The following is a 27,285-nucleotide window of genomic DNA, read 5'->3' as shown; positions in this document are numbered from 1 at the left end:
GCAGTCCCGCTAGAAGTTTCTGGTCGCCGCCATTACCACTATAAAAAAAAAATCCATTAATACTATAAAAAAATCAAATTCCAGTATATAAACCGCCATTTGTAGATGTTATAACTGGATATGTTTTATAGCAAATGGTAAAAACCGCAAAGGTGATCAAATGCCACCAAAACAATTTACATAAAGTTAATTTATGTACAATGTTGCATGACTGCGCAAATGGCAAAGTATCGCAGCTCCATATCACAAAAAATGGCCTGGTCGTGAACTTGGGTAAATCTCCCGAAGGGCAAGTGGCTAAGATCATTATTATGGCTACATTGTAGGTATCATCCACAGCGAAATCCAGAAAGTTGCTAAGGGTTCAATATCTTCATCAAAACTGTACATATATAGAGTTCGATTAAACTGTTCACACGTTTGGCTTGTTTCATAACCATGATTAAGAACAGGATCATTTATAGTGATTGCATCTTGTCACTGTCTCTACACATGGGTCATGTAAGGATTCTGCTGTGAAGGCAGGGCCTCTCATGAGAACCTTTCCGGATTGTTATGTCAGAGGTAACTTTGACCAAGCCTTTGTCATGATAGGTTTAGCCAATAAAAACATGCTTGACCAGTTTTGTAATGGGGATGTGTATGTTTTATTAAATACCTTTGCTATGTCAGCTTGTGCTGTTTGCTGAAACTGCTATTTTTAATTTAACCACTTGCCGACCGCGCATAGCCGAATGACGGCTTCACCGCGGCCGGCCAGTTCTGAGTGGACGTCATATGACGTCCTCCCAGAACGCGCTCTCCTGCGCGCCCCAGGGGGCGCGCACCCGGCGATCTCCGTGATCGCTGTGTCCTACGGACACAGCTGATCACGAGATGTGGTGAAAGGCCGATCCCACCGGCCTTTTACCACGTGATCAGCGGTGTCCAATGACACGCTGATCACAGGAAAATGCAAGTGCCGGTTCTCGGCTGCACTTTCCTCACGCTGTCAGATCGTGAGGAAAGTACTGCCGAGAACCGGCAGTTGTCAGAGCGGGGATCGGCACCGATCATCAGGGCACTGATGATCAGTGCCCTGATGATCGGTGCCCAGCAGTGACCCCCGCAAGTTCCGATCAGCTGTGCGCCCACTAGCCCCGCCCACCCATTCCCAGCAGTGCCCCACCTGTGCCCAGCAGTGCCCCCACCTGTGCCACTCTGCAGTGCCACCTACCTGTGCCCAGCAGTGCCACCCACCAGTGCCACCCACCAGTGCCACCCACCAGTGCCACCCACCAGTGCCACCCACCAGTGCCACCCACCAGTGCTGCCAGTCAGTGCCACCAGTCAGTGCCCAGGGGTTGTGCCAGTCAGTGCCGCCAGTCAGTGCCCAGAAGTGATGCCAGTCAGTGCCGTCTATCAGTACCCATCATCAGTGTCACCTATCAGTGCCGCCTATCAGTGCTGCATATCAGTGCCGCCTATCCGTGACCCCTAATTAGTGCTGTCTATCAGTGCCGCCTATCCGTGCCACCTCATTAGTACTGCCTATCAGTGCCCTTTAGTGCTGCCTATCAGTGCCCATCAGTGCCGCCTATCAGTGCCCATCAGTGCCGCCTCATCAACGCAAATCAGTGAAGGAGAAAAAATACCTGTTTGAAAAATTTTATAAAAGAAACAAATAAACTTTTTTTTTTTTTTCAAATTTTTTGCACTTTTTTTAATTTATAGCGCAAAAAGTAAAGCGCCCAGTGGCGATTAAATACCACCAAAAGAAAGCTCTATTTGTGAGAAAAAAATGATCAAAATTTCATATGGGTACAATGTTGCATGACCGCGCAATTGTCAATCAAAGTGCGGCAGCGCTGAAAGCTGAAAATTGGCCTGGTAAGGAAGGGGGTATAAGTGCCTGGTAGGCAAGTGGTTAAGGAAGTTGTGACATGTTTGTAAGTTAAACAATAAAATTAATATACGGTATCCCCTTAAACAATATACTACAAAATCCCCAAAACGCATGTAAACACTTTCACCCCAAAAAGTGTGATAATCTAATAAATTGATATGCTTTTTAACTAAATCAGAACAGTGCCAAAAATACCCAATTAATACAAAATATCTAAATCCCAATATCTGAAAAAATGTCCTTTAAGGTAAATATAGTCACTCAAAAATTAAAGTCATTCATAAATTCAAAGAAAAACCTCCATGTTGAAAACAGCCTCCAAAGTGACTTCTGAGACCAAAAAAAGAAAACTCACTGATCTGGAGCTCATGGCATTTAGTGTACGGCTCCATGCACACTGGGCATTTTGAGAAATCTGGTAACGTTAGCTGTGTAAAGTCCTATTAAAAATCAGGAGTGCTCAACCTTTTGAAGAGCGAGGGCCACTTAAGTGATTTGGTAACCACAATGAAATTAAATGGTCCAATGATGAAACGCATCAAGGGAAGTGACGTCAGACACACAGCAGAACCGGAAGTGACAGAGCGGCCATTTTGAATCCTGGAAATTCCTATCCAATACACAGGAGAAGTGTTTCAGAGGATCTCCAGAGATCTGGCTGCTAAGGATTTGTTTGATGGCAATTTCAAAGATGAAATATAATGTAAGCATATAAATAAAGTATTTTCTGATGGTTATATGCGGATTTACACTATCATTTATTATATATATATATATATATATATATATATATATATATATATATATATTGGGCATCGCTTGGAGTATGGAGACTGGTGTTTAGAGAGGAGTATATCTATGTGGCTGTGAGGATCTCTTTGGTGGAGCATATTATGTCATCACCCTGCCTTGATGATTACAAGCCCTGTGGTTTTTTGCATTCGGTAAGGGTATTTATTTGCACACTATAGAAGTGGACGCAGTTTTTTTCACTATTTTGCTATTATACTGATTTTTCACGAGATTGTTTCACTGACACGTTTTACACAATTTGTCCACTTTTGCCACTATTAGTTATCACGTGTGTTTTTTGCATATGAATCATGTGTTTTTATATAGTGGATTATGTTTAAATTGCTAAGGATAACGCGCTATGTGAGTTTTCTTTTTTTTGTTTTTTTTTTGGTCTCAGAAGTCACTTTGGAGGCTGTTTTCAACATGGAAGTTTTTCTTTGAATTTATGAATGACTTTGATTTTTGAGTGACTATATTTACCTTCTGGAGAACATTTTTTCAGATATTTGGATATTTTGTATTAATTGGGTATTTTTGCCACTGGTTTGATTGTTAAAAAGCATATCAATTTATTAGATATTTGTAAGTTGCATTGGAGGGATTTGTTTTTTAAAGTGTACCAGTGCCCAGACTATGGACATCAAAATAAAAAACTGTGTCGCACTCCACTAACAATATACACAAACCAATAAGTATAGATATGCCCATTCTTAACCTCGGAATCTACTTTAGCAACTTATTCACTCTCTGGTTATCTCTCGGCTTGACTATTGTAACTCCCTCCTCATTGGCCTACCTCATTGCAGGCTATCCCCTCTTCAGTCTGTCATGAATGCTGCTGCCAGACTCATCCACCTTACTAACCGTTCTGTATCTGCCTTCCCTCTCTGCCAATCCCTCCACTGGCTTCCCATTGCCCAATGGATAAAATTCAAAAATAACCTATAAAGCCATTTATAACTCTGCCCCAAATTTACATCACCGATCTTGTCTCCAAATATCACCCTAACCGTACTCTCCGCTCCTCGCACAACCTCCTGCTCTCTAGCTCCCTTGTCTCCTCCTCCCATGCTCGTCTCCAGGACTTCTCCAGAGCTTCCCCCATGCTCTGGAGCTCTCTACCCCAATTTATCAGACTATTGCCTACTCTGCTCACTTTTAGGTGATCTCTGAAAACCTATCTCTTCAGGGAAGCCTATCCTGCCCTCAGCTAATAATGGAATCTTCTACTCCTACTAGTCCATCCCCCACAGTTACTACATATGGATAAATCCCTGCATCCCAGATGGATGAATGGAGTTTTTTTTTCCTTTTTTCCAGCAGGGGATCTCGCTGTTATCAAAAGATCCTTTTCCTCAGGATGGATGGAGTTATCCCTCTTCCTACTAGAGGGTCTCTTGGCTCCTTTCAAACTTTTTCCTCCATATATGTGTGTTCCATGTAATTGAAAGAAATTATATAGTGCCTTATCCTTCTTTTTTTTTTTTTTTTTAAAGATTTATTAAATATAATGCACTCACATGTGAAACCATAACAAATCACCTTTGAAAAACTTACTAAATGAAGCAAAGTTGTATCACACTCCCATCTACTTGCTGTGTGTTATGCCTTAAGTGTCATGATGTCAGGCGCTCTCTAGCTGCTTTTAATGTTTGTGAAGGTTTTTGTTTTGTTTTTTCTTTCTTTTTTAAAGTAAACCTTGACATCAAAATAACACCGTGCAGTACTTTTAACCCTCCACAATGTAAAACAGATGTTTATTAAAAATCCTTTTTGTTTTTTTGTTTTCATGGTCTACCCACAACTGCTCTGTTTGGCAATACTGCTTTGTTCAAACGGCAAATAGCTGCTGCCAGTTTGTGGGTGGCCACTAATGCTGTCCCTGTCAGCTCTGTATGGTAGACAATCAGCTTCTAACGTAAACTTTGAAAAAAAGTGTGTGTGTGTGTGTGTGTGTGTGTGTGTGTGTGTGTGTGTGTGTGTGTGTGTGTGTGTGTGTGTGTGTGTGTGTCCAATCAGAGGATCTGTTCAGATGTAACCACTTGGTTACATGCAAATAGCTGTGGGACCAGCCATTCCTTTTGAACAGGTAGTTGTACTGTGGCTGTTCACGCACACACTCTGCAAGCAGCTGTCCCTTAGCCAGCAAACATGGGTGGCCGCCTGTGTGAATGAGGCCCAGCTGTTTGTTCAAAATATACTTTAGCATGAATAGTCTGGAAACTTGCAGGTATTATGAACAAATTGGAAGTGAACCTTGCATACCTTTTTATGTATGCTATGGTGCAATTTATTTTGAATGACACCCCAACTCAACTGGGCTGCAGTGTCCTGCAGAACACCACAAGACATGATGTGCATTACTGTGTGGTACACTACAGAAAGATACTTCTTCTATTGGTTAAAAAAAAAACACCATGCACAATGTATTGAGGTGCATTGGAGCCTTTTCGCACCTTTTTATGGGTTTTTTCCCCTGGTGTTTTTTTGTTGAAACCCGTTGAATTGCATCAAGTGTATATCCATATGCTGTGATGTCTTGATGTGCATTGACAGCAGCAAGGATTACATGGCAATTATTTGGAATTAAGTCCAGCCTAGCAGGATTTTAGCACACTAGTTTATAGATGTATTTCAGTGTTTTTTGCTACCAGTTATGCATTTAAAATGAACTTTTCAGGATATATTCAAGGATGTTTCCATTGTAGATTTGTCTTGGAAAGTGCATGCTCTGGGCTGTCAGTAAAAAAGGGGTAAAAATGCTTGGAACAAGCATGATATGATTTGCTGGCACCTGATATGCACATGCTAGTTTCAGGTCAATAACTTGCTGAGCATTGAAGAAAGAATTGGGACAGTCCTGCATCCTGCACTTTCAAAACCAAAGGCAGCTCTCATAGGTCTCATCAGCTAGTGAGGGGCTGCTGTTTCAGGGTGGGTCTTCTTTATTGTTGAACTTATTACTGTGAAAGTATATGCTGTCTTACTGTGAAGTGCTTGACTAGGGCCTAGTCAATTATGCAGTGTACCATGTTTATTCTGGTTGGCCTATATAGTATGAAGCTATCCTAGTAAAAAAAAAAAACTATTCTCAGATTTCATCTGCTGTTCCTGAGGCATAACCTGGGGATGAATTCATGTATTTAATTAAGCATCTTTAATGATGTCACATCAGTATACAAGCAGATGTTTCAGATAATATAGAAGTTACCTTTTACTTCTCAGCAAAATTCATTTTTTCCTAAAGGAAGAAGAGTGGAGATGCAAGAAACCTCTTTTCTTCATGTGGTGTAACACAAATGTTACCGCAAGATTTTAGTGTGAATGAACCCTTAATGTGTTCAAAGAAAACCTGTGAGCAGAGTAATAAAGTATGTAATTGTCACCTTGTTTTTAAAATGTACGCGCTCCAAAGATGTCATCCTGATCTTTGCAGCACTACCTAAAAAGTCACTGACCTGCAACAAGCAGCAGCCGCCAGTGAAGTCTGAAAAGTCAGAACCTCTCTCATACATGCTTGTTCTCTTTAAAAACAAGCCAGCGCTGGCATCTCTTCTATTACTATTAATACATACATGTTTACTTTTAATTATCCTTCTTCCTTTTTTTTTTTTTTTTTTTTTTTTTTTTGCTATCAAAAATGTATGGTGTGTGTATAAAAGGAATTATTGAAACAGATTACCTCAGGACATCAGGGTCTAAAAGTAAGGTGATTGAGCAAGACAAAATGTTCAGGTTAACAGTCCATTGAGAGTACAAGGATAAAAATAATTCAGGACATCAGAGTGTAAAAGCAAGGTGGCTAGTTGGGTTAGAAACTTAAGAATAGCAATCTATTGGAATCGCAGAGATATACAGTCATGGCCAAAAATATTGGCACCCCTGCATTTCTGTGAGATAATGCACCACTTTGCCCAGAAAACTGTTGCAATTACAAATGTTTATGCATTCTCATGTTTACATTTTTTTTTTTTTTTTGTTTGTATTGGTATGACACAAAACAGTGGACAAACAAAAAGCCACTGACACATTCCATGCAAAACTCCAAAAATGAACTGGACAAAATAATTTGCCCCTTCTCAAAATTGTAAGAAATAATTGCATTCAAAGTTTGTGATTCTCCTGTAATTTGTAATTAAACTCGCCTGTATCAATTAGGAGGTGCTGACAATATAGAAATCACCCCGGCAACCAGTATAAAATGGTAAAAAATTGGCTCAACCTTTCTGTTGTGTGTCTCTGTGCAGCATAGATAAGAGAAAGCACAGCAAATAGTTGCCTGAGGATTTGAGAACAAAAATTGTGGAAAAGCATGAACAATCGCAAGGTTACAAGTCCATCTCCAGAGATCCTAATGTTTCTGTGTCCACTGTATGCAACATTGTCAAGAAGTTTACAGCCCATGGCACTGGTAGCTAATCTCCCTGGACATGGACAAAAGAGAAAAGCTGATCAAAGATTGCAATGAAAGATTGTTCGAATGGTGACCTAAAAAACCTCAATCAACTTCCAGAGAAATTCAACCTGACCTTCAGGCACAGGGTACAACTGTGTATGCTCCCACTATACGTCGCCATCTTCATGAAAAGGGATGCTATGGTAGGAGAGACCCCACTGTTGACACAGAAACATAAAGTCAGATTGGAGTTTGCCAAAACTTATCCGAGAAAGCCAAAATCCTTTTGAGGAAAATGTGCTGTGGACCGATGAAACAAAATTTACAGTTTTTTGGTAAAGCCCATCATTCTACTGTTTTCAGAAATGAGGCCTTTAACCACTTGCCTACCAGGCACTTATACCCCCTTCCTTACCAGGCCAATTTTCAGCTTTCAGCGCTGCCGCACTTTGACAATTGCGCGGTCATGCAACATTGTACCCATATGAAATTTTAATCATTTTTTTCTCACAAATAGAGCTTTCTTTTGGTGGTATTTAATCGCCACTGGGCGCTTTACTTTTTGCGCTATAAATAAAAAAAGTGCAAAAAATTTGAGAAAAAAAAAAAAGTTTGTTTCTTTTATAAAATTTTTCAAACAGGTATTTTTTCTCCTTCACTGATGTGCGTTGATGAGGCAGCACTGATGGGCACTGATAGGCGGCACTGATGGGCACTGATAGGCAGCACTAAAGGGCACTGATAGGCAGTACTAATGAGGTGGCACGGATAGGCGGCACTAATATGCAGCACTGATAGGTGACACTGATTATGGGTACTGATAGACGGCACTGACTGGCATCACTGCTGGGCACTGACTGGCAGCACTGACTGGCACAACCCCTGGGCACTGGTGGGTGGCACTGACTGGCAGCACTGGTGGGTGGGCACAGGTGGGTGGCACTGCTGGGCACATGTAGGTGGCACTGCAGAGTGGCACAGGTGGGTGCACTGCTGGGCATGGGTGGGCGGAGCTAGTGGGCGCACTGCTGGGCGGAACTTGCGGGTGGCACTGCTGGGCACCGATCATCAGGGCACTGATCATCAGTGCCCTGATGATCGTTGCCGATCCTCGCTCTGACAACTGCCGGTTCTCGGCAGTACTTTCCTCACGATCTGACAGCGTGAGGAAAGTGCAGCCGAGAACCGGCACTTGCATTTCCCTGTGATCAGCGTGTCATTGGACACCGCTGGTCACGTGGTAAAAGGCCGCTGTGATTGGCCTTTTACCACATCACGTGATCAGCTGTGTCCGTAGGGTGGTGACAAGAATAAGGCTTTGCATGATGCAGATTTGCTAGAAACTTGCAAAGGCACAGGTTGCATCCATTTTTTGAGCTTTACCATTTATGCATTACTTCACCCAGACATGTTCCATGCTTCTGTAATATAAAAAACAAAATGTACTGCAGGACATGGCTATGAATGTTTTCCTGCATGACATTCTTACTGACTCATAGATATGAAGTGTTAGCTCTGATTAAAGACCTACTGTATTTTAATTTTTTATTTTTTTTTTTGCTATGATGGTGAACAGTAAAAATACATAGGTCTAGTTTTTATTAATTTAACCCAGAACAAAGCCTAAGATGTTTAGGAGAACTTTATTAGCTGGTTTACTGCAGAAAAATGTAGCCCGTGTCAGTGAATAAAGTATTTTAATTATCTTTGAACTCTAGGCCTTGGTCACTCGTTCAGGCGGGGATTATACTTCTTCTTTTCTTTCCTCATCACACTAGTTCTTACTGCCAAGAACTCTTTAACAAAAAGCTTGTTTGTTTTTTTTAATTAGGCCATGTTGCCCTGTTTACCCTTTTATTGTGTGCAGCAACTCTGAAAAAGAATGAATTTAGAAGAGTCCGTCTGGATGCCATGGCCATTGTAAATCCTTTTGTGTGTCCTTTTGCTGCTTGTTAATGGCCGCGTGCTAGTTTATGTATGCTTGCCAAGTGCATGTAGCTTTTTGCCAAATTTGCTGGGGAAAAAAAAAAAAGACAAACTAAACTTTCTGCACTGCCCCTATGTAAAGTACAAGGTTCTTGTAGAACAGTACCGAATCCAGCTAATATGGGATCCACTAGAGAGCGAGAGATAGATAGAGAGAGATATAGATATATATATACACACACGAGAAGTATGGCCAAAGCTTGCAAGTCACAGAAACGCACTAGTTTTGCTCTCCTATGACTCAGAGTCAGATTATTATAGGCTGTTGCCTGCTGTCGGCCGACATGTCAAGAGTCCCTCCAGGCTCTGGAAAGATCTTAACAATATTGTCGGGATCAACCCAGCTGCCTGATTCACAGCTGGCTCTGGATCTCTGCTCGCAGCTGAGAGCTGAAGCCAGCTGCGCTCACCCACTCTCCGATCTAACCCTCCAGTGAGCAATGGAGGAGCAGAGTGGTGACTGACAGTCCCTGCTCTCTACTCTGAGAAGACAGAGAACTGAGCAATCCGCTTTCATATGATCTCTCAGTTCTCGGTCTTAGTGCTGACATGGGACAGTTGCAACATAGGTGTGTGTGTGTGTGTTTTTTTTTTTTTTGTGTGTGTGTTAATACACGCCTACTACTTTAATTTACATTTCCTGCTTCAAGCAAACCCTTAATTTGTGTCTCACATGTTTCCCCTCCCAGAATCTGCAGTGGTAGTGTTTTTTTAACAAAGGCAGTGTGCAGGGTTAGGTGTGTTGACAGGACTGGGTGTGGCCAGGTGGTGATTTTGTAAATCTGCAGTGACAATGCTGGTAGCCACACCTGCAAAAACTTCTCCAGATTTTGGCGGCTCCAGTTTTGATAAATTACACACAGTAGCTTCCTAATAGTCCTTATACATGTAACCAGGCATGTTGTTATTGAATTATGCAGGATGTTAAGGGCTAGTTCACACAGGCATTGAAAGCAGGCATTTTTACTGCTTCTCAAAAGCCTATGCAAATGATATGGGCCGCATTCAGTGCTATTCACCTTACCAAAACATTAAGCATTCGCATCCCTGCTCTTCAAGATTGAAGACTCGTGTGAAGTCTGAAGGAGTTTGTAGCCTTTTAACACCTCCCGTTTATGGTGATGCTCGGCAACTGCGCTGGCAGGTGGTTGTGGGGCGTTAATAACATTACAGTTTATTATAGGCTTTTGTGGTTTGGTTTTAATGCACGTCAAGTGCTCCAGAAATGCACATGGGGCATTTGGGAAGCATTTTTAACGCACATTAAACTCAAGTGAAGCGCATCCATGAACGCAGTCCTTTCTTTCTTCCACAAGATGGGTATGTTGAGCATACTGTGCATAATACAGAACACGGAGATGTAGTCTGGGCTGTGAACAGTGACACTGAAATGGTTGGGTGAGAAACTACAAGTCCCAACACACGTGGGAGGCAGCAGGCGTCCATTTGCTGCAGGGGGTCTTGGGCATACTGCATTGTACAGCGATCCAGTTCTACAACCACTTGGGTCTGCTCCAGGGAAGCCAACATTCTGTTCTTTGAGCCAGCTTGGTCTGTGATCCACCAGATTGCTGCAAGAGGTCGGTGTGCAGGCTGATGACATAGATCAGGGTTGGTGGTAAAGTCTTGACCTACCATTGTTCTGTTATTGACACTGAGCATATCCTTCAAGAAGCCCAGGCTTCATTTGTCTTCCAAGTGTTTATTTAATTGCTAATGAGCACTGCCTGTCATGCCTGGCCAGGTTTTACATCACAAGCCCTATCTTGTTACCTGGCCCTCTCCTATTTCTGTACACTAAAGAACCCATTACTTTCCTAGACTGTCTCATTGGGTGCAAGATATTTTCTCACCAATAAGTGCACCAACATCTTCAAGGGCCCCTACGCAGCCGTCAGAAGAGCAATTTTGAGAACTATATATAGTCTAACTGCTGTTCAGCGTAGCTATCCTTACACTGCATATTTGTAGGAGGACTAAGCTTGGCTCCCTCTTTACAAGTGCCCACAGTTCACCTACTCCCTATCACATCTGTGTTTTGATACCAATTTCTTTTTGCTGCATAGTCAGTGGGGAGAGCTGCAGTATATGTTGATTGGGTTGAAGTCCAGTTCAGTACCTTTTTGATATTCGTAAAAAAAAAGACTTGACGTAGTGCTTTGGGCTGTTTAAATTCTGTATCATTGTATCCTGCCTTATCTAATTGTTCATGTGACACTATATACAGTTGTCTGCTGCAAAGTCTCGTCTAATTTCAAGGTGGCCCTAGGGTATTGTGACGTTGCTGATCCCTGTCTGCCTAAAGTTGGGTAAACCGAGGTGTCAGGGAAGGGGGTGAGGCCTTTTTCAGTGTCGAGGCACGAACAGAAGACCCAATACTACTAGTGGCTCCTGCAGGGGCAGCACTACATGCAGAATGAAAATGTATACTATATAGGGCGCGCTTGTTGGAGCACAACCTCTGTAGCTGTAAGGTAAAGGTGCCAGATGGATATCAGGGATGGATTGATGGGAGCAGTAACACTGAGGCAGCTCTTCTTAGAGTGGAAGCAAGGCTCTAATGCAGTAACAAGAAAAGGAGAGGAAGGCACCTCTAAGTGCAGTATTGACAATGGATAAATTGGACTTACAAAATAAATGGTTAAAGACTCATCATGTGGTAATTAGATCCAGGTGGGAAATTCAGCCGTCCAGCAGCAAACTCTGTCTATAGGATCAGGAAGTAGAGTCCAGAATGTGCCTGTGCATCAAAATGAAGCTAGGAGAGCAGAGTCAGATGTAGGAGGTGAAGGGGGCGGTAATGCATTTCGGAGCATGCTCAATAGGCTCCTTCTTCAAACCTCTGACCTGGTACACCAGGCTATTGAGGAGCATGCTATTTAACACCCTTCTATATCTGTATGTAAGTGCAAGCTGGAGCTACACAAGGATGAAAGAGAAGGTCAGTATTTTCTGCTGGGGAGGATATGAAGCATTTATATGGTCAAAATTTAAAAGCATATATTCAATTAATTTTAGCTTACTCCTAAATCTGAACAAACTAAGCTTTGTAAAATTACTTTTTGTATAATCCTACGCATCCTATTCATTTACTTTCTTGAAGTATGTGACCGATCTTGCTTATGCCCTGTAATTAGGCACTGCTGTGTCACGCATTTTACAGAGCCTGCCTTCTGCACTACAGAGTGCTGAAAGGAGGAGTTTCAAGAGGTGGAGTAAGTACAGGAATCGCAGCTTGCAGGCAGCAAGTTACAATGGAATATATAGTTCTACAAAATCAAAAGTATAAAATAAGAGATGGCCAGCAGACAGGCAGTAATCACAACAGGAAGGAGTTTAAGTTTATATTGCATTGTCAAAAATAACTGTTGCTTGTTTTGCTGTTGGAATGCTAATGTTCTAAATGATAGTCTATGCTGTGACCATAGAACCTCTTTAAAGTGCATGTAAAGTATAAACTTTTTTTTTATTTTTAATTTTAGCAGAGAAGAATTAAAATCCCTATCAGGTTATTTACTGCTGCCTGACTGCAGAGATTTTTTTTTTTTTTTTTGTCCTGGAGACGCAACAGGCAGCTCTTACCAAAGTGACCGGAATTCCCATCTTAAGACAGTCATACACAGCCTGATTTTCTTTTGCTCAGTTTGCAGGCTGAGCGAGCAAAAGAATACCAATTGTTTCCCCCATCCATGCTAACATCTGATAAGCTGTATTGACTGCTTGGATTATAACTTTCTACCCAGCTGTTAATTTTTGAATGAACATTTGTTAAGCTGGGTGGTGCTTTCAGGGCCACCCCACAGCTCAAATTTCAACCAATTTAACAGGAACCATGACACTTGAGCAGTCTATGGCCAGCCTTAAAGAGTTGTCACAGGAGCCAGTGTCCCTTTTTGGAGTATTTTTCCCTCACCTCTTGATCTAAAGACCATGCACAATTTTTGGATTTCTCCAAGGACAACTAGGAGACTCATCCTATCAAGAACACAGCAATAAAAACTTGAGAAAAAGTGCTCCTTATCCCTACCATCCCTACATCTTACTATTTTTCTTTTAAGCTGCTTGCACACAGGCAGTCATATTTACACTGTGTCTTTCTGCCAGGAGCTAGAAGAAAAATCCAGAGTAAAAAAAAAAAAAAGTTTGGTCTGGCATATACTAACGCGTTAATGTAAGGAGTACAGGTAGTTTTGTTTTTTTGTTTTTTTTCTGGGTTCCGCTTGCCTGGCTTGCTTTTAGCTAGAGGGAAGGGAGAAGTGCTCCCCTCCCCTTGTTCTGACCCGGAAGTGACGTTACGATGTCACTTCCGGGTCCCCATTGAGAGATTGTAATGCAATCCCCGGAAAAGAATGTAATGGTGCGATGTGCACTACATTACAATCAGTGGAGCGGAGGGGAGACATGCAAGGTCTTTTAGAACTTGGATGTTTCAAAGAGAACCTGTCACCAAAAGTTACACCCAAGCACATACCATCCCTCCCAAAAAATATTGAGGCCCCCACCCTTACATATATGCACGTACAAATGTAAAAGCACACGCTGGGGTGCCTACGCATGAAACCGTCAATTGCGATACAGGTCACATATCGACATGCACGCCAGAATGAGAGCAATAATTCTAGCACCAGATCTCCTATAACACTAAACTGGTGACCTATGAGGGGCTTTAAAAGTGCCGACCTATAGAAAATATAGGGTACTGAAGTTCGTCGCCATTTGACATGCATGCACAAATTTTAAGGTTTGACAAGTTGGATATCCGTTTACTCGCTGCAACCTCATAGTTTATATTTTACAAAAAATAGGGTAATGTATTGCTTTTTTGTGCCCTAAAATTAACTTGCTTGTATTTTTTTACTAAAATGTTGCGGTAAAATAATGCAACATAAAAAACTGGAACTACCACTATTTTATTCTCTAGGGTCTTTGCTTTCAGAAAATGTATTATGTTTGGGGGGTTTATGTCATCTTCAGGCCTAAAATTATGTTTTAACCACTTGCCTACAGGGCACTTATACCCCCTTCCTGCACAGGCCAGTTTTCAGCTTTCAATGCTGTTGCATTTTGAATGACAATTGCACGGTCATGCAACACTGTACCCATATGAAATTTTTATTTTTGTAAGAATGAGCTTTCTTTTGGTGGTATTTAATCACCTCTGGGTTTTTTATTTATTTTTTGCTAAACAAACCAAAAACTGAAAATTTTGAAAACTTTTTTTTCCTAGTTTTTGTTATAAAATTTTGTAAGTAAGTGATTTTTCTCCTTCACTGATGTGTGCTAATGAGGCTGCACTGATGGGCACTGAGGAGGAGGCACTAGTAGGTGGCACTGATGGGCATTGACAGGCATCACTGGGCACTGAAAGTCATCACTCATATATGGCACTGATAGGCGGCACTGACTGGCACTGATAGGTGGCACTGATGGGTGACACTGAAAGGCAGCTCAGATGGGCACTGATGTGGCATTAATGTGCACTGGTAGGCACTGATATGTGGCATTGATGAGGCACTGGCAGGTGGCATTGATGGGCAATGACAGCTGGCATTGATGGGCACTGCTGGGGCTACACTGATCATCAGGGCACACTGATCATCAGTGCCCTGATGATCAGTGTAGATGTCCCCTCCGAGGAATACCGATTACCGGCTCTCCTCTCGTGAGGAGAGAAATGCCGGTAACCGGCATTTCCCTATTTTACAGGTGATCAGCTGTGATTGAACACCGCTGATCACATGACCGAGCCGACATCGTTGGCTCTTTCCTTTGATTTGTGATCCGCTGTGTCCGAGGGAGACAGCGCACCACCGATCGCTGCGCGCTCCCGGAGCCGCATGCGTGGTTAGAGTAGGAAGACATCATATGACCTCCACCCAGAACGAGAGAACCGCCTTGCGCCCGTCATTACCTTATATGGCGGGCGGGAGGCGGTTAAACGTGTGCAAAAAATGGCTCTGGCAGCGAAATTGATAAGTATAAGCCCTGACCCACCCTTTTTTTTTTTTTTTTTTCCTGTCCACGTGCATGAGGCCTAACTCCTTCTTTCATCTATAGAATGCAGTATGCTGATATGATGACTTAAATAACAAAAGAAAATGTGCTGTACTATAAACTAACCCGTGCCAAAATCCTAAATAATGCCCGTATCTGGGAAAAAACTATAAAGAGGTGCTGACAAACCAACGTAAATATGTAAAAGGTAAACACCCGGCAGAGCTTACCTCCAAAAGGCTATAAACACAATATCTGTGTAGGTGTATAGGTGATAAATAACACTGTAAAAAAACTGATTAAATATAAACAAATTAGGTATATCAGTGAAGTTAACCTCTGGCCAACCTAGTCTAGCTGTGCAGACAAATAACAATAAAATGCCAAGCATAAATAGACAATATAACCAAGTGATCAAATGAAAAATAAAAAGGTGATCACTACACCATACTTTTGGTGTTTGTGTGTATCTTACACTTCTTTTTTTTTTTTTCTTTTCCCTGTTGAGAATTTCTTCGAGGAGATGCTCAGACTGTGTTTTGGAATGTTGGACTAACACAAAGACAGCGCTGTTCTAGTCAGGCGGTTGAAATTAGACTTGTATGAAGTTTTTCATTTTCCTCCTACCAGTTCTACCAATGGGCTTTAAGAGGTGGATGTTGTGAAAAAGATCTCTATGGGCATTTGGTTTTGAAGAAACTATTTACTTATTTCCTTTCTTGGCTATAAAATACGAGCTGTTAAACAATCATTTTATTTTTCTTTAAATTCTTTTTTTTTTTTTCTTTTTACACTGCTAAATGGTTTCTGTCAAGATGCATAAAAACCAACTGTTGTATTCTTAGCCAAAAAAAGACAGAATGGTTTAATGTTCTAAAGTACAATAATACTAAATATCATAAAATCATATGACTGTGCAGTGAATACGACAGGGCCAGTGTTCTGTGCTCATTGTTTGGATGCCCACCTAAGGGCGCCACGTAGGGGAACAATAGAAGTGGAGCATCACATGTACTCGGTGTATTCCATCACTACAGTCCACACTGATTTCAGTGTGACAAGGCACTACTGCACTTTGCAATGCTTTAAAATATTTTTTCTATGTGTTCCATATATGCTCCATACAGGGAGAGAAAGATCATAATGGTGGTTTTTAAAAGGACTAATGTGCCGCAACCACGAGCTAAGCATTTGGCTTGTGGTGTGTCCCAATTTGGTGAGTTTGGCAGGCCATATCGACTCAACATGCTGCAAGAAATTTGCCGTGACACAAACTGCTGTGGCATTTGTGAACATCCCCCTCCAGCTGCATAGTAGGCAGGTGGTCACCTGTTTTTGCCACCCCCCAGCTACCTGTTGGAAAGAGGCTTGATACTTATTACAATGCAAGTATGAATCAGCTGACTTATTGATTAACGGTTTTTACAAAAACAAATTACTTATTCCTTTAGATTTTCCTCCACATGTTTCTCTTCAAGTAAGCTGTTACTTTTTATGGCATTATTTGTATGTTGCTTTACTAATGGGATCAAGTTCTTGATGTACAGATTGTGCTCTTTGCTGGACCATTTAACTGGCAAGCTTGCTTATTTCTTTTATTTCTTTTCCTGTCATTTTTAACCTAATGAACTTCTGAGGTAGTTGCAGTTCTGAGTTCTTGCATGCATTATTGATCATTCAGCCATGCAGCTCTCACACATAAAATGTGCATATCAGCCATGGAAAGGCTCTGAAGCGGAGTTTTAAAGGAGTTTACTTTTAAGAATATGATATATTTTTATATATAAAATTAATTGCACTTGTTAGACACACAAAAAAATATATAATAATAAATATATTTATTTTTTTGTGTCTAACAAGTGCAATTAATTTTATATATGTATATGTGAAACTCGAAAAATTAGAATATCGTGCAAAAGGTTTTATTTCAGTAATGCAACTTAAATGGTGAAATTAATATGAGACTCATTACATGCAAAGCAAGATAGGTCAAGCCATGATTTGTCATAATTGTGATGATTATGGCTTACAGCTCAGGAAAACCCCAAATCCACAATCTCAGACAATTAGAATATTGTGAGAAGGTGCAATATTCTAGGCACAAAGTGTCCCACTCTAATCAGCTAATTAAGCCATAACACCTGCAAAGGGTTCCTGAGCCTTTAAAAATGGTCTCCCAGTCTGGTTCAGTAGGAATCAAAATCATGGGAAAGACTGCTGACCTGACAGTTGTGCTGAAAACCATCATTGACACACTCCATAAGGAGCAAAAGCCTCAAAAGGTAATTGCAAAAGAAGTTGGATGTTCCCAAAGTGCTGTATCAAAGCACATTAATAGAAAGTTGTGTGGAAGAAAAAGGTGCACAAGCAGCAGGGATGACCACAGCCTGAAGAGGATTGTCAGGAAAAGGCCATTCAAAAGTGTTTGGGGACTTTCACAAGGAGTGGACTGAGACTGGAGTCAGTGCATCAAGAACCACCACACAGACGGATCCTGGACATGGGCTTCAAATGTTGTATTCCTCTTGTCAAGCCGCTCCTGAACAACAAACAACGTCAGAAGCGTCTTACCTGGGCAAAAGAAAAAAAGAGACCTGGTCTGTTGCTCAGTGGTCCAAAGTTCTCTTTTCTGATGAGAGCAACTTTTGAATCTCATTTGGAAACCAAGGACCCAGAGTATGGAGGAAGAACGGAGAGGCACACACTGCAAGATGCTTGAAGTCCAGTGTGAAGTTTCCACAGTCTGTGCTGATTTGGGGAGCCATGTCATCTGCTGGTGTTGGTCCACTGTCCTTCATTAAGTCCAGGGTCAACGCAGCTGTCTACCAGGAGATTTTGGAGCACTTCATGCTTCCTTCCGCAGACAAGCTTTATGGGGATGCTGACTTCATTTTCCAGCAGGACTTGGCACCTGCCCACACTGCCGAAAGCACCAAAACCTGGTTCAATGACTGTGGGATTACTGTGCTTCATTGGCCAGCAAACTCGCCTGACCTGAACCTCAGAGAGAAGCTATGGGGCATTGCCAAGAGAAAGATGAGACATGAGACTGAACAATGCAGAAGAGCTGAAGGCCGCTATTGAAGCATCCTGGTCTTCCATAACACCTCAGCAGTGCTACAGGCTGATAGCTTCCATGCCACGCCGCATTGAGGCAGTAATTGCTGAGTACATATGCATGCTTATACTTTTCAGAGGTCCGATTTATTTTTCTATGTACAATCTTTGTTTTATTGATTGCATGTAATATTCTAATTTTCTGAGATTGTGGATTTGGGGTTTTCATGAGCTGTAAGCCATAATCGTCACAATTATGACAAATCACGGCTTGAACTATCTTGCTTTGCATGTAATGAGTCTATCTCATATATTAGTTTCACCACTGTTGCATCACTGCAATAAATTAACTTTTGCACGATTTTGTAATTTTTCGGGTTTTGTGTGTGTGTGTGTGTGTGTGTGTGTGTGTGTGTGTGTGTGTGTGTGTGTGTGTGTGTGTATACAGTGGGGCAAAAAAGTATTTAGTCAGCCACCAATTGTGCAAGTTCTCCCACTTAAAAAGATGAGAGAGGCCTGTAATTGACATCATAGGTAGACCTCAACTATGAGAGACAAAATGAGAAAAAAAAATCTAGACAATCACATTGTATGTATATATGTGTATGTATGTATCGTGCAGCGGTGGGAACATGTTACATATTTCACCCTAGAAAAAAAATGGGTGGAATATGTAACCTATATTCCCAAAGGTGAACTTTTTAAGGGCTCATTCACACGGCATCAGAGTGCTGCATACAGTTTTCATACAGCTTATAGTTTTGTATGCAGTAGTATAGAGCACCTGGGCCCATTCACATAGCTGCACTTAGCAACAAAATGTACTGCATTGAGAACTTAAAAAAATAAATAGAAAAACTGTGTTCCCGGTCCACATTTGGTTTGCATTTTTGTGTTGTACAAGTTAGGCAGTGAAGATTTTGTATGCAATTCCTGACCATTTAAAGGAGAATATGCTGCGTAATTGAAATTGTGCACAAAATTTAGAATTGTGTGCAAATTGTAGCATAGCCTGTAGTTAATCGAGAATGTTAAATGCTCTGTATTGTCCTAGTGATAGAATATACTGGTGTCCTAAGTAGTTTTTTAACCTGGTTAAAGGATAAGTTCACCTTTTTTAACAAAAAATAATACATGCAAATTTTTTTGCTGGTAAAAAATGTGCATGTATTTTTTTGTTTCTGGAGCCTAAAGCATTGCACCAGTGATCGGATCACTGGTGCAATGCAGGTCTCCTGCAGACCTGTCAGTGTATCTGTTTGCATGTACATCCTGTATGGGTAAGCAGATACTTACTGACAGGAAGGCTCAATGAACTACCATGGCACTGCACAGCACTTTTGGTAATTTGTTGAGAACTACAAATCGACATGAATGAGCTGCACGGCCTGGCAGGCGTAGCCCCGCCCGGCCACATTTTTAAAAATTGGGACAGCTAGCAAGGGGAGAAGATACACTGCTAGCTGTCACAACGGGGAGCAGGGGCAGCTCTGTTCATAACCCTGAATATGGATGTAACATGTTACAAAAGGTGAACTTCTCCTTTAACTGCTTCGCGACTGCCCTATAGCAGAAATACTGCTGCAGTGTGGCACGGTGCGTAAAATCACATGTATATATTTGCATTTCCAGGTAGGGGGCGCGCGCCCTACCAGTGCAGCCATTCGCAGCCACGGCTGTCGATCACCGAGTCCCAGCTGGTGATTACTCACCGGCGCCCGGTGATTTCTGCGGATCTTCGACGTAGAGGAGAACTATTTTGTTTACTAACAGTTCTCCTCCCTGTCAGCTCGGGCACACTGCTTTGGATGACTGTGCACAGCCAGTAGTGTGCTTATAGTGAAGCACAGAGACACCACCCCATTGTAAAACACTCCCTGCTCACAGTTAACCCTTTGTTCGCCTCATGTTAACCCCTTCCTGCCCAGTGCTATTAGTACAGTGTCTGGTTTTTTTAAGCACTGATCACTGTATTGGTGTTATTGGGGATGTCATTGAAAACAAGTCAGTTCCCCCCAGTGTCAGAATGTCCATTGCAATCCCGCCATAAGTCGTTGATCACCATTATTAGCAAAAATAAAAAATCCCACAGTATATATACTGCCATTTGTAAACGCTATTAATTTACACATATTGGGATTTTTTTTTTTTTTTTTTCTTAGCAAAGACGTAGCAGAATACATTTTGGCCTGAATTTATGATGAAATTTTAATTTTTACTGGAAATGTTTAATAGCAAAAAGTAAAAAATATTGTGTTTTTTTTTTTTTTCCTCAATTGTTTGTTTTTTGTTTTGTTTTTTTTGGCTTTTTTTTATAATGCAAAAAATTAAATGCACAGTCGCTCAAATACCACCAAAAGAAAGCTCTATTTGTTGGGAAAAAAGGGCATAAATTTCATTTGGGTGCAGCGTTGCATGACCGCGCAATTTGTCAGTTAAAGTAATGTAGCGCTGTTTCACAAAAAATGGCCTGGTTAGGACGGGGGGGTAAATCCTCAGGAGTGCAAGTGGTCTAATCTGTGAAAATGTTCCAGATTTCAGGCTGTGCATCTAGCTCTCCCCTGATGAATTAAGAACTTATTCTGAAACTAGTAATTATAAATTTTTTTGTTTTCTCTGCTTCTTTACAGATGTGGGGGCACTGTAGGCGCCATATTGACTTGTCCATTAGAAGTTGTGAAGACCAGGCTACAGTCCTCTTCAGTGACACTATACATATCTGAAGTACAGCTGAACACTATGAATGGTGCCAGTGTTAACAGAGTGGTGTCGCCTGGACCACTGCACTGTCTAAAGTAAGTGGTTATTAAAGTGTATGTGAACCCTTACCTTGTAAAACAACCCATTCAGTTTAAAATAGAAATGAAAGACATATCTTTGTGTGCATTCCATGCCGTCTGCTCTGTGAAGGTGATCAGCGACTATACTGGGCTGTAGTAGCAGCCATCAGCTTCTGATTCGCAGTTCCCTCTGGATGTACATACTAAGTCTAAAGAGCTGAACTGGTTAAACAAATGTATTTGTTTATTTTTGATGGATTGACTTCTAGGCTCCATTCAGACTTTTGCAACTTGTCATCAAAGTTGCAAAAAGTTGCAGCCCATTCTTTTCAATGGCAGTCGTTCCAATTGGTGCAATTTAGAAAAGCTGCCTGCACTACTTTGCTGCAACTTTGATCCACAGAGTGTAAAGTCACGTCATAGTTGCACTGAAGTTTGTGCACCTTTTGGAGTCGCACAAGTGTGAATGAAGTCTTAAGTGGGTGCATGCGATATTTACCAACCGTTTATTATTTTTGTGGTAAACCGCATAGATCTGTAGTGAATTATTTTATCCTTTTAGTGAATTGTGCCCACGGTTATCCACAAGGACAACCAATTCCCTGTGTATTCGCTTATCAAAAACCGATCCTAAAACTTCCTTAGAACAAAATCTATGTAAGAGCAATACTAGATACTGTATTTATTCTGTAGGTTAATGCCTAATTACCACCAGACTTGTTCCCAACAAAGCAAATATTTTATTTAAATTGGCTCCACTTTTCTGCCTCCTCCTCCCCTCCGCTGCTACATTTTGGCACTTTTTGTGGGGAGGGGGGAGCGGTTACCTGGTTTTGACCGGTACTCGCTATCACCTCCAGCTGAGTTTGCTGCGGCGAACAAATCCAAAAGCTTGGCATCCCCCCGCCTCCCTTTGGGACACTTCCAGGGTCCCAGAGGACTTCAGCCCACTCACAAAGCGAATCGTGCATGCGCAGTTGGAAACAGTTGGTGAAGCTGCAAGGCTTCACTGCCGGTTTCTCTTAGACAAGATGGATATATGGACAGGTAAGTGCCCTACTATTTAAAAGTCTGCAGCCACAGTATTTATTTTTTTTGGGAGGTGGATGGGGCCGGAACTTCGCTTTTAGTTTTGTAGTATGCAATATGTTCAGTTTGCCATCATAATTGTAACCCCCAAGCGCAATGACGCATCTGAGCTGGTTTAGTTAACCGAAACACTGCTACAGGGTGGCACAGGAGCGCAAAATACATTATTTTGCATTTCCAGGTAGGGGGCGTGCGCCCTACCCATGCCGCCATTCACGGCCGTCAATCACTGGGTCCTGGCCCGTGATTACTCGCCAGCTCCTGGTGATTACCGAGGATCTCCAACGGGGAGGAGAACTGTTTTGTTTACTAACCGTTCTCCCTGTCCGCTTGGGTATATTGCTTTGAATGGCTTTGCACAATACATCCATCCAAAGCAGTGTGCTTACACAGAAGTACACAGACACTGCCCCCTAGTAAAACGCACACAGTTAACCCTTTTGATCGCCTCCCATGTTAACCCCTTCCTGCCCAATGCCATTAGTACAGTGTCCTTCTTTTTCCCCCACTGATTACTGTATTGGTGTCACTGGGGATGTCAGTGACACCAAGTCAGTTCACCCCCCCGTGTCAGAATTCTAGCAAAGACATGTAGCAGAATACATTTTCGCCTACATTTTTGATGAAATTTGATTTTTATTTTATTTTTTTTTATAGACATGTTTAATTGCAAAAAGTCAAAAATATTGGGAGTTTTTTCATCAAAATTGTCGGTCTTCTTTTTTTTTTTTTTTTCACAGCGCAATAAATACCACACAGGCAATCAAATACCACCAAAAGAAAACTCAATTCGTGGTTAAAAAAAGGACGTAAATTTCATTTGGGTGCAGCGTTGCATAACTGTACAATTGACAAAGTAATGCAGTGCCCTAACGCAAAAAATGGCCTGCTCAGGAAGGGGGCTAAATCCTCAGAAGGGGCAAGTGGTTAATGATATAGTTAGACCACAATACCAGCCTTTGTGTCCCCAAGGCTGCATTTGGTCTATGCATTTCCATTCGTAAAATGGATACAATTACTTTTCAAGTAATAATTCTGGCCATGAAAATTAACCCCGAAAACCTAGGGATTGAACAAACCGTGGATATATTTAATACTAGAAAAGAGAACTTATTCATGTAGACCACAAAAATTATAGATACTGTATGCATACAACAAATATCAGTTGCTTCCCCGATTTAAAGCATTGGAGAGCCAAAAGCACCATGGTCCCATAAGTAATTCAGAAGCACAGGAAATAATCTAAATAAAGTGGGAGAACAGGACAACAAAATGTCAGTGATCCAATAAATATAGCAATTGCCCAGTGGTGATGACAAAGGAGCAACATGATACAGTGCTGTTCCAGGTGGTACTGGTATCAAATCATGAAGTGACAGGTGGCAACACAAGCAGTAGAAGCGAAAAGGCCTCATGCCATTACTATGTCACAATCATCCGGACACAATTCACCTGACGCTTAGTGGGCTTCTTGAGAGGGTGTGGCTAAAGGTCTAAAATTACTTATCTGCTCACCTTTCACATATTGCTACAGTAATTTACAACTCCAATTCCAAAAAAAGTTGGAACGCTGTGTAAAATCTAAAAAACAGAATGCAATGATTTGCAAATCTTATAAACCCATATTTTATTCACAATAGAAAATAGAAATTATCTCAAATGTTTAAACTTGGAAAATGTACCATTTTAAGAAAAAAAATAAGGTAATTTTGAAATTGATGGCAGCAACACATCTGAAAAAATGGTGTAGCATCCTCTTTTATCGACACTCTGTAAACATCTGGGAACTGAGTAGGCCAGGTGCTGGATTTTTAGGAGAAGAATGGCGTCCCATTCCTGCCCGATATAGGATTCTAACAATCCTGGGTTGTCTGTTGCATTTTTCATTTCAAGATGCACCAAAAATGTTCAGTTGCTGAAAAGTCTGCACTGCAGACAGGCCAGTTAAACACTTGGACTCTTCTACTACGAAGCTATGTTGTCATAGATGCGGTATGCAGTTTAGCATTGTCCTTCTGAACTATGCAAGGCCTTCACTGAAAAAAAGACATTGTCTGGATTGACACACATGCTGCTCTAAAACCTGAATATACAGTATCTTTCAGCATTGATGGTGCCTATCCAGATGTGCAAGCTGCCCATTCCATTCACAATAATGCACCCCATACCATCAGAGTTGCAGGCTTTTAAAGTGAGTGCTGAGAACAAGCCAGAAGGTTTCTGTCCTCCTTTAGTCCAGAGGACTTGGCACCCATGGTCATCTGACTACAGAACATTTAGGGCCTGTGCTCACGGGCTTTGAGCTTGTGTTGATGGCATCAGCTTCACATTAGTTTGATACACTTCTGAGGTTATTAAGAGTTCACTGACAGGTGCCTCTGTCCTGCCTTTGACCTGCCGTCAGCTTCTTTTAAATCCCCTATACTTGTATGTAGATGCAAAACCTGTTTGACACGAGCAAAAGCTTGTTAATTTATAGGTGCTTTCCAGTTCAGACTTTACATACAGGACCAGCAACAACTGATTGCCATTTCAAAGCAGCATTGTCTTCAATGAAAGGGAATTGAGTACAGCCTATGTTTCTGGCAGTATCGCCAATATCATATACTACTAATAGCAGTTTCACATATAAATTGACTATGATCAATGCTAGGTAGAGTTTTTTGATTTTTGAACACACATACTTTTAAAAGAAATGTTCAAGAATTTAAAAAAAATAAGTTTACATGCCTAGGTGAATGCAGCATTGGTACGATGCTGCATATGTCCTGTACTGCCTAAGACCAGGAGCCGAGTGATCAAAGACTGATCTCTCAGTTCTCAGTCTCCAGCGATCAGAGAGCCGATAAGACTGGCCATACATTATACAATTTTCTTGAGATTTTTGGTTTAGATTTACCAAAAACTATATAATAGGAGGTCAAACCTAAACAACACTTTCAATTGTATCCAATTAGGCAGGCCCTTGTATTACATAGTTGAAGGTAAATCTAAAGGAAATTGGACAGAAAATTGTATAGTGTATGGCCAGCCTAACTGTCTATCACCTTCTGTCTGCTTTGCCTCTCCAGCACTCACTGGAGCGCAGTGAGGGGGCAGGAATGGCTCTCTGCAGTGAGAGGCTGAGCCAACTAATAGTCAGGAATCTGGGTGGATCCCAACTTTAAATGCAGTATATCTCCAGAGTCTGGACCAGCTCAGCTGCAAAAGTCCACTGTCGGCTGAATACGAGTCACAGGAGTGCAGAACAAAATGCACTACTATGGCCTACAGGAAAAGTAGGGCCAAAATAGCTTTGATCATTCTTTTAACTCATCATGCTCTATATGACAGAACTAAAAAACAATTTGAATGTTAAAGATGAACTCCGGGATAGGAAAACAAAAATCACCCACTAGTACACTCCTCTACACAAAACACTAAAACACTACAATTTTGAAAATCCTTACTGTTAAGGTCATGAAAATTAATTTAAACTTTTTTCTCCTAATCTCTGTAATTCAGAAGATTACCACATTTTCTGTGCCAAAGAGGAGGTGTAACTGTAGGGATTACATCGTATCTTTTCCTCTCTGCAGTAAAAGGAAACTACAGCTCCTATCAACCACAAGGAATTGTAATGAATATGGGCGGGTACACTAGGCCTGTACGTGTTGAATGTGTCTGAGAGTTTCGGTCAGCCCACCACTGCAAGTGTGGCTGAATTACATCACTTCTTGGCACATAACTGCATCCTGCAGAAAGCGTTACAGAACAGTGGCTGGGGGAATAGGAGGCATAACAGCCTCTGATCTTACAAACAGGAAACCATAGAGATTACGACTTGTTTTGAAAATATATAGGCTATTTCAGAGCAACTACTAAGAGAACCAGAAGATGGATGACATATTCAGCGAAGGTAGGAACAAGGACAGTAAAGGGTTTTTTTTTGTTTGGTTGTTTTTGTCCTAGAGTTCTGCCTTTATGGCAAACATTTCTCACATATTTTGAGAAACACTGCTATTATAAGCAGCATTTTTTTTTTTTTTTTTTTTTGCATATAGATTTCCAGCACAGTTTAAACACAGCATGTTGGTGACTTTTGCATTTAGAATGGATAGAGAACAGAAAGTGGCATTTGACATCAGGCCTGCTGAGGAGAGGTTTCCGACAGTGTCAGTTATTTGGAATCTGTAATTTCAGAGATGTAATATTTACCGTATTTGCCGGCGTATAAGACGACCCCCTACTTTTCCTGCTAAAATGTAGTGTTTGGGCTATACTCGCCGTATAAGACTACCCCTCTTCCAATGCACACCAGTGGGAGGAATAGTACCCCATCATCGGTGTCAGTGGGAGGAATAGTGCCCCATCATTGGTATTAGTGGTAGGAATAGTGCCCCATCATTGGCATTAGTGGCAGGAATAGTGCCCCATCATTGGTATCAGTGGCAGGAATAGTGCCTCATCATTGGTATCAGTGGCAGGAATAGTGCCCCATCATTGGTATCAGTGGGAGGAATAGTGCCCCATCATTGGTATCAGTGGGAGGAATAGTGCCCCATCATTGGTATCAGTGGGAGGAATAGTGCCCCATCATTGGTATCAGTGGGGGGAATAGGTGCCCCATCATTGGTATCAGTGGCAGGAATAGTGCCCCATCATTAGTATCAGTGGGAGGAATAGTGCCCCATCATTAGTATCAGTGGCAGAAATAGTGCCCCATCATTAGTATCAGTGGCAGGAATAGTGTCCCAACATCGGTGTCAGTGGGAGGAATGGTGCCCCATCATTGGTGTCAGTGGGGGGTGGAATAGTGCCCCATCATGGTGTCAGTGGGGGGTGGAATAGTGCCCCATCATTGGTGTCAGTGGGGGGGGGGGGTGATAGACCCCATCGTTGGTGTCAGTGGGAGGAATAGTGCCCCATCGTTGGTGTCAGTGGGAGGAATAGTGCCCCATCATTGGTGTCAGTGGGAGGAATAGTGCTCCATCATTGGTATCAGTGACACCAATGATGGGGCACTATTCCTCCCACTGACACCAATTACACTTGCCGACCCTGTTCTAGTATGGTGCTGCTGCAGCCAGCATATGTGGTTGCAGCAGCACCTCTACACTGAACACTTACCTGCTGCTCCGGCACTCGATTTTCGTGGGGCCGCTAGACTCCGCCCCCTCACCGGTGATTGGCCGCCTGTGTCCCTTTCCTGAGCTACAGTTCTGGCGGCCAATCACCGGTGAGGAGGCGGAGCCGAGCAGCCGCACGAACATCCAGTGGCCGAACTGAAGGAGCAGCCGCGCTTCCTGGACCGGATCGTCGTG

General features: G+C 41.8%; 1 protein-coding gene across 1 annotated transcript in view; it reads left to right on the top strand.

The window, feature by feature from the left end:
* Nucleotides 1–27,285, top strand: part of SLC25A36 (solute carrier family 25 member 36) — a 96,727-nt gene that overhangs the window by 15,282 nt on the left and 54,160 nt on the right. The window contains exon 2 of the mRNA XM_089669512.1: nt 20,744–20,908. Within this exon, the coding sequence (XP_089525638.1) occupies nt 20,744–20,908 (165 nt within the window). The remainder of the gene's footprint in view (nt 1–20,743; nt 20,909–27,285) is intronic.

Source organism: Staurois parvus, unplaced genomic scaffold (assembly GCF_062004578.1).
Source record: "Staurois parvus isolate SC_StPar_1 unplaced genomic scaffold, SC_StPar_1.0 ptg000078l, whole genome shotgun sequence".
In the NCBI taxonomy this organism is placed as follows: Eukaryota; Metazoa; Chordata; class Amphibia; order Anura; family Ranidae; genus Staurois; species Staurois parvus.
The sequence above is the reverse complement of the archived record's forward strand: the minus strand, read 5'-3'. Positions and strand labels throughout refer to the sequence as shown.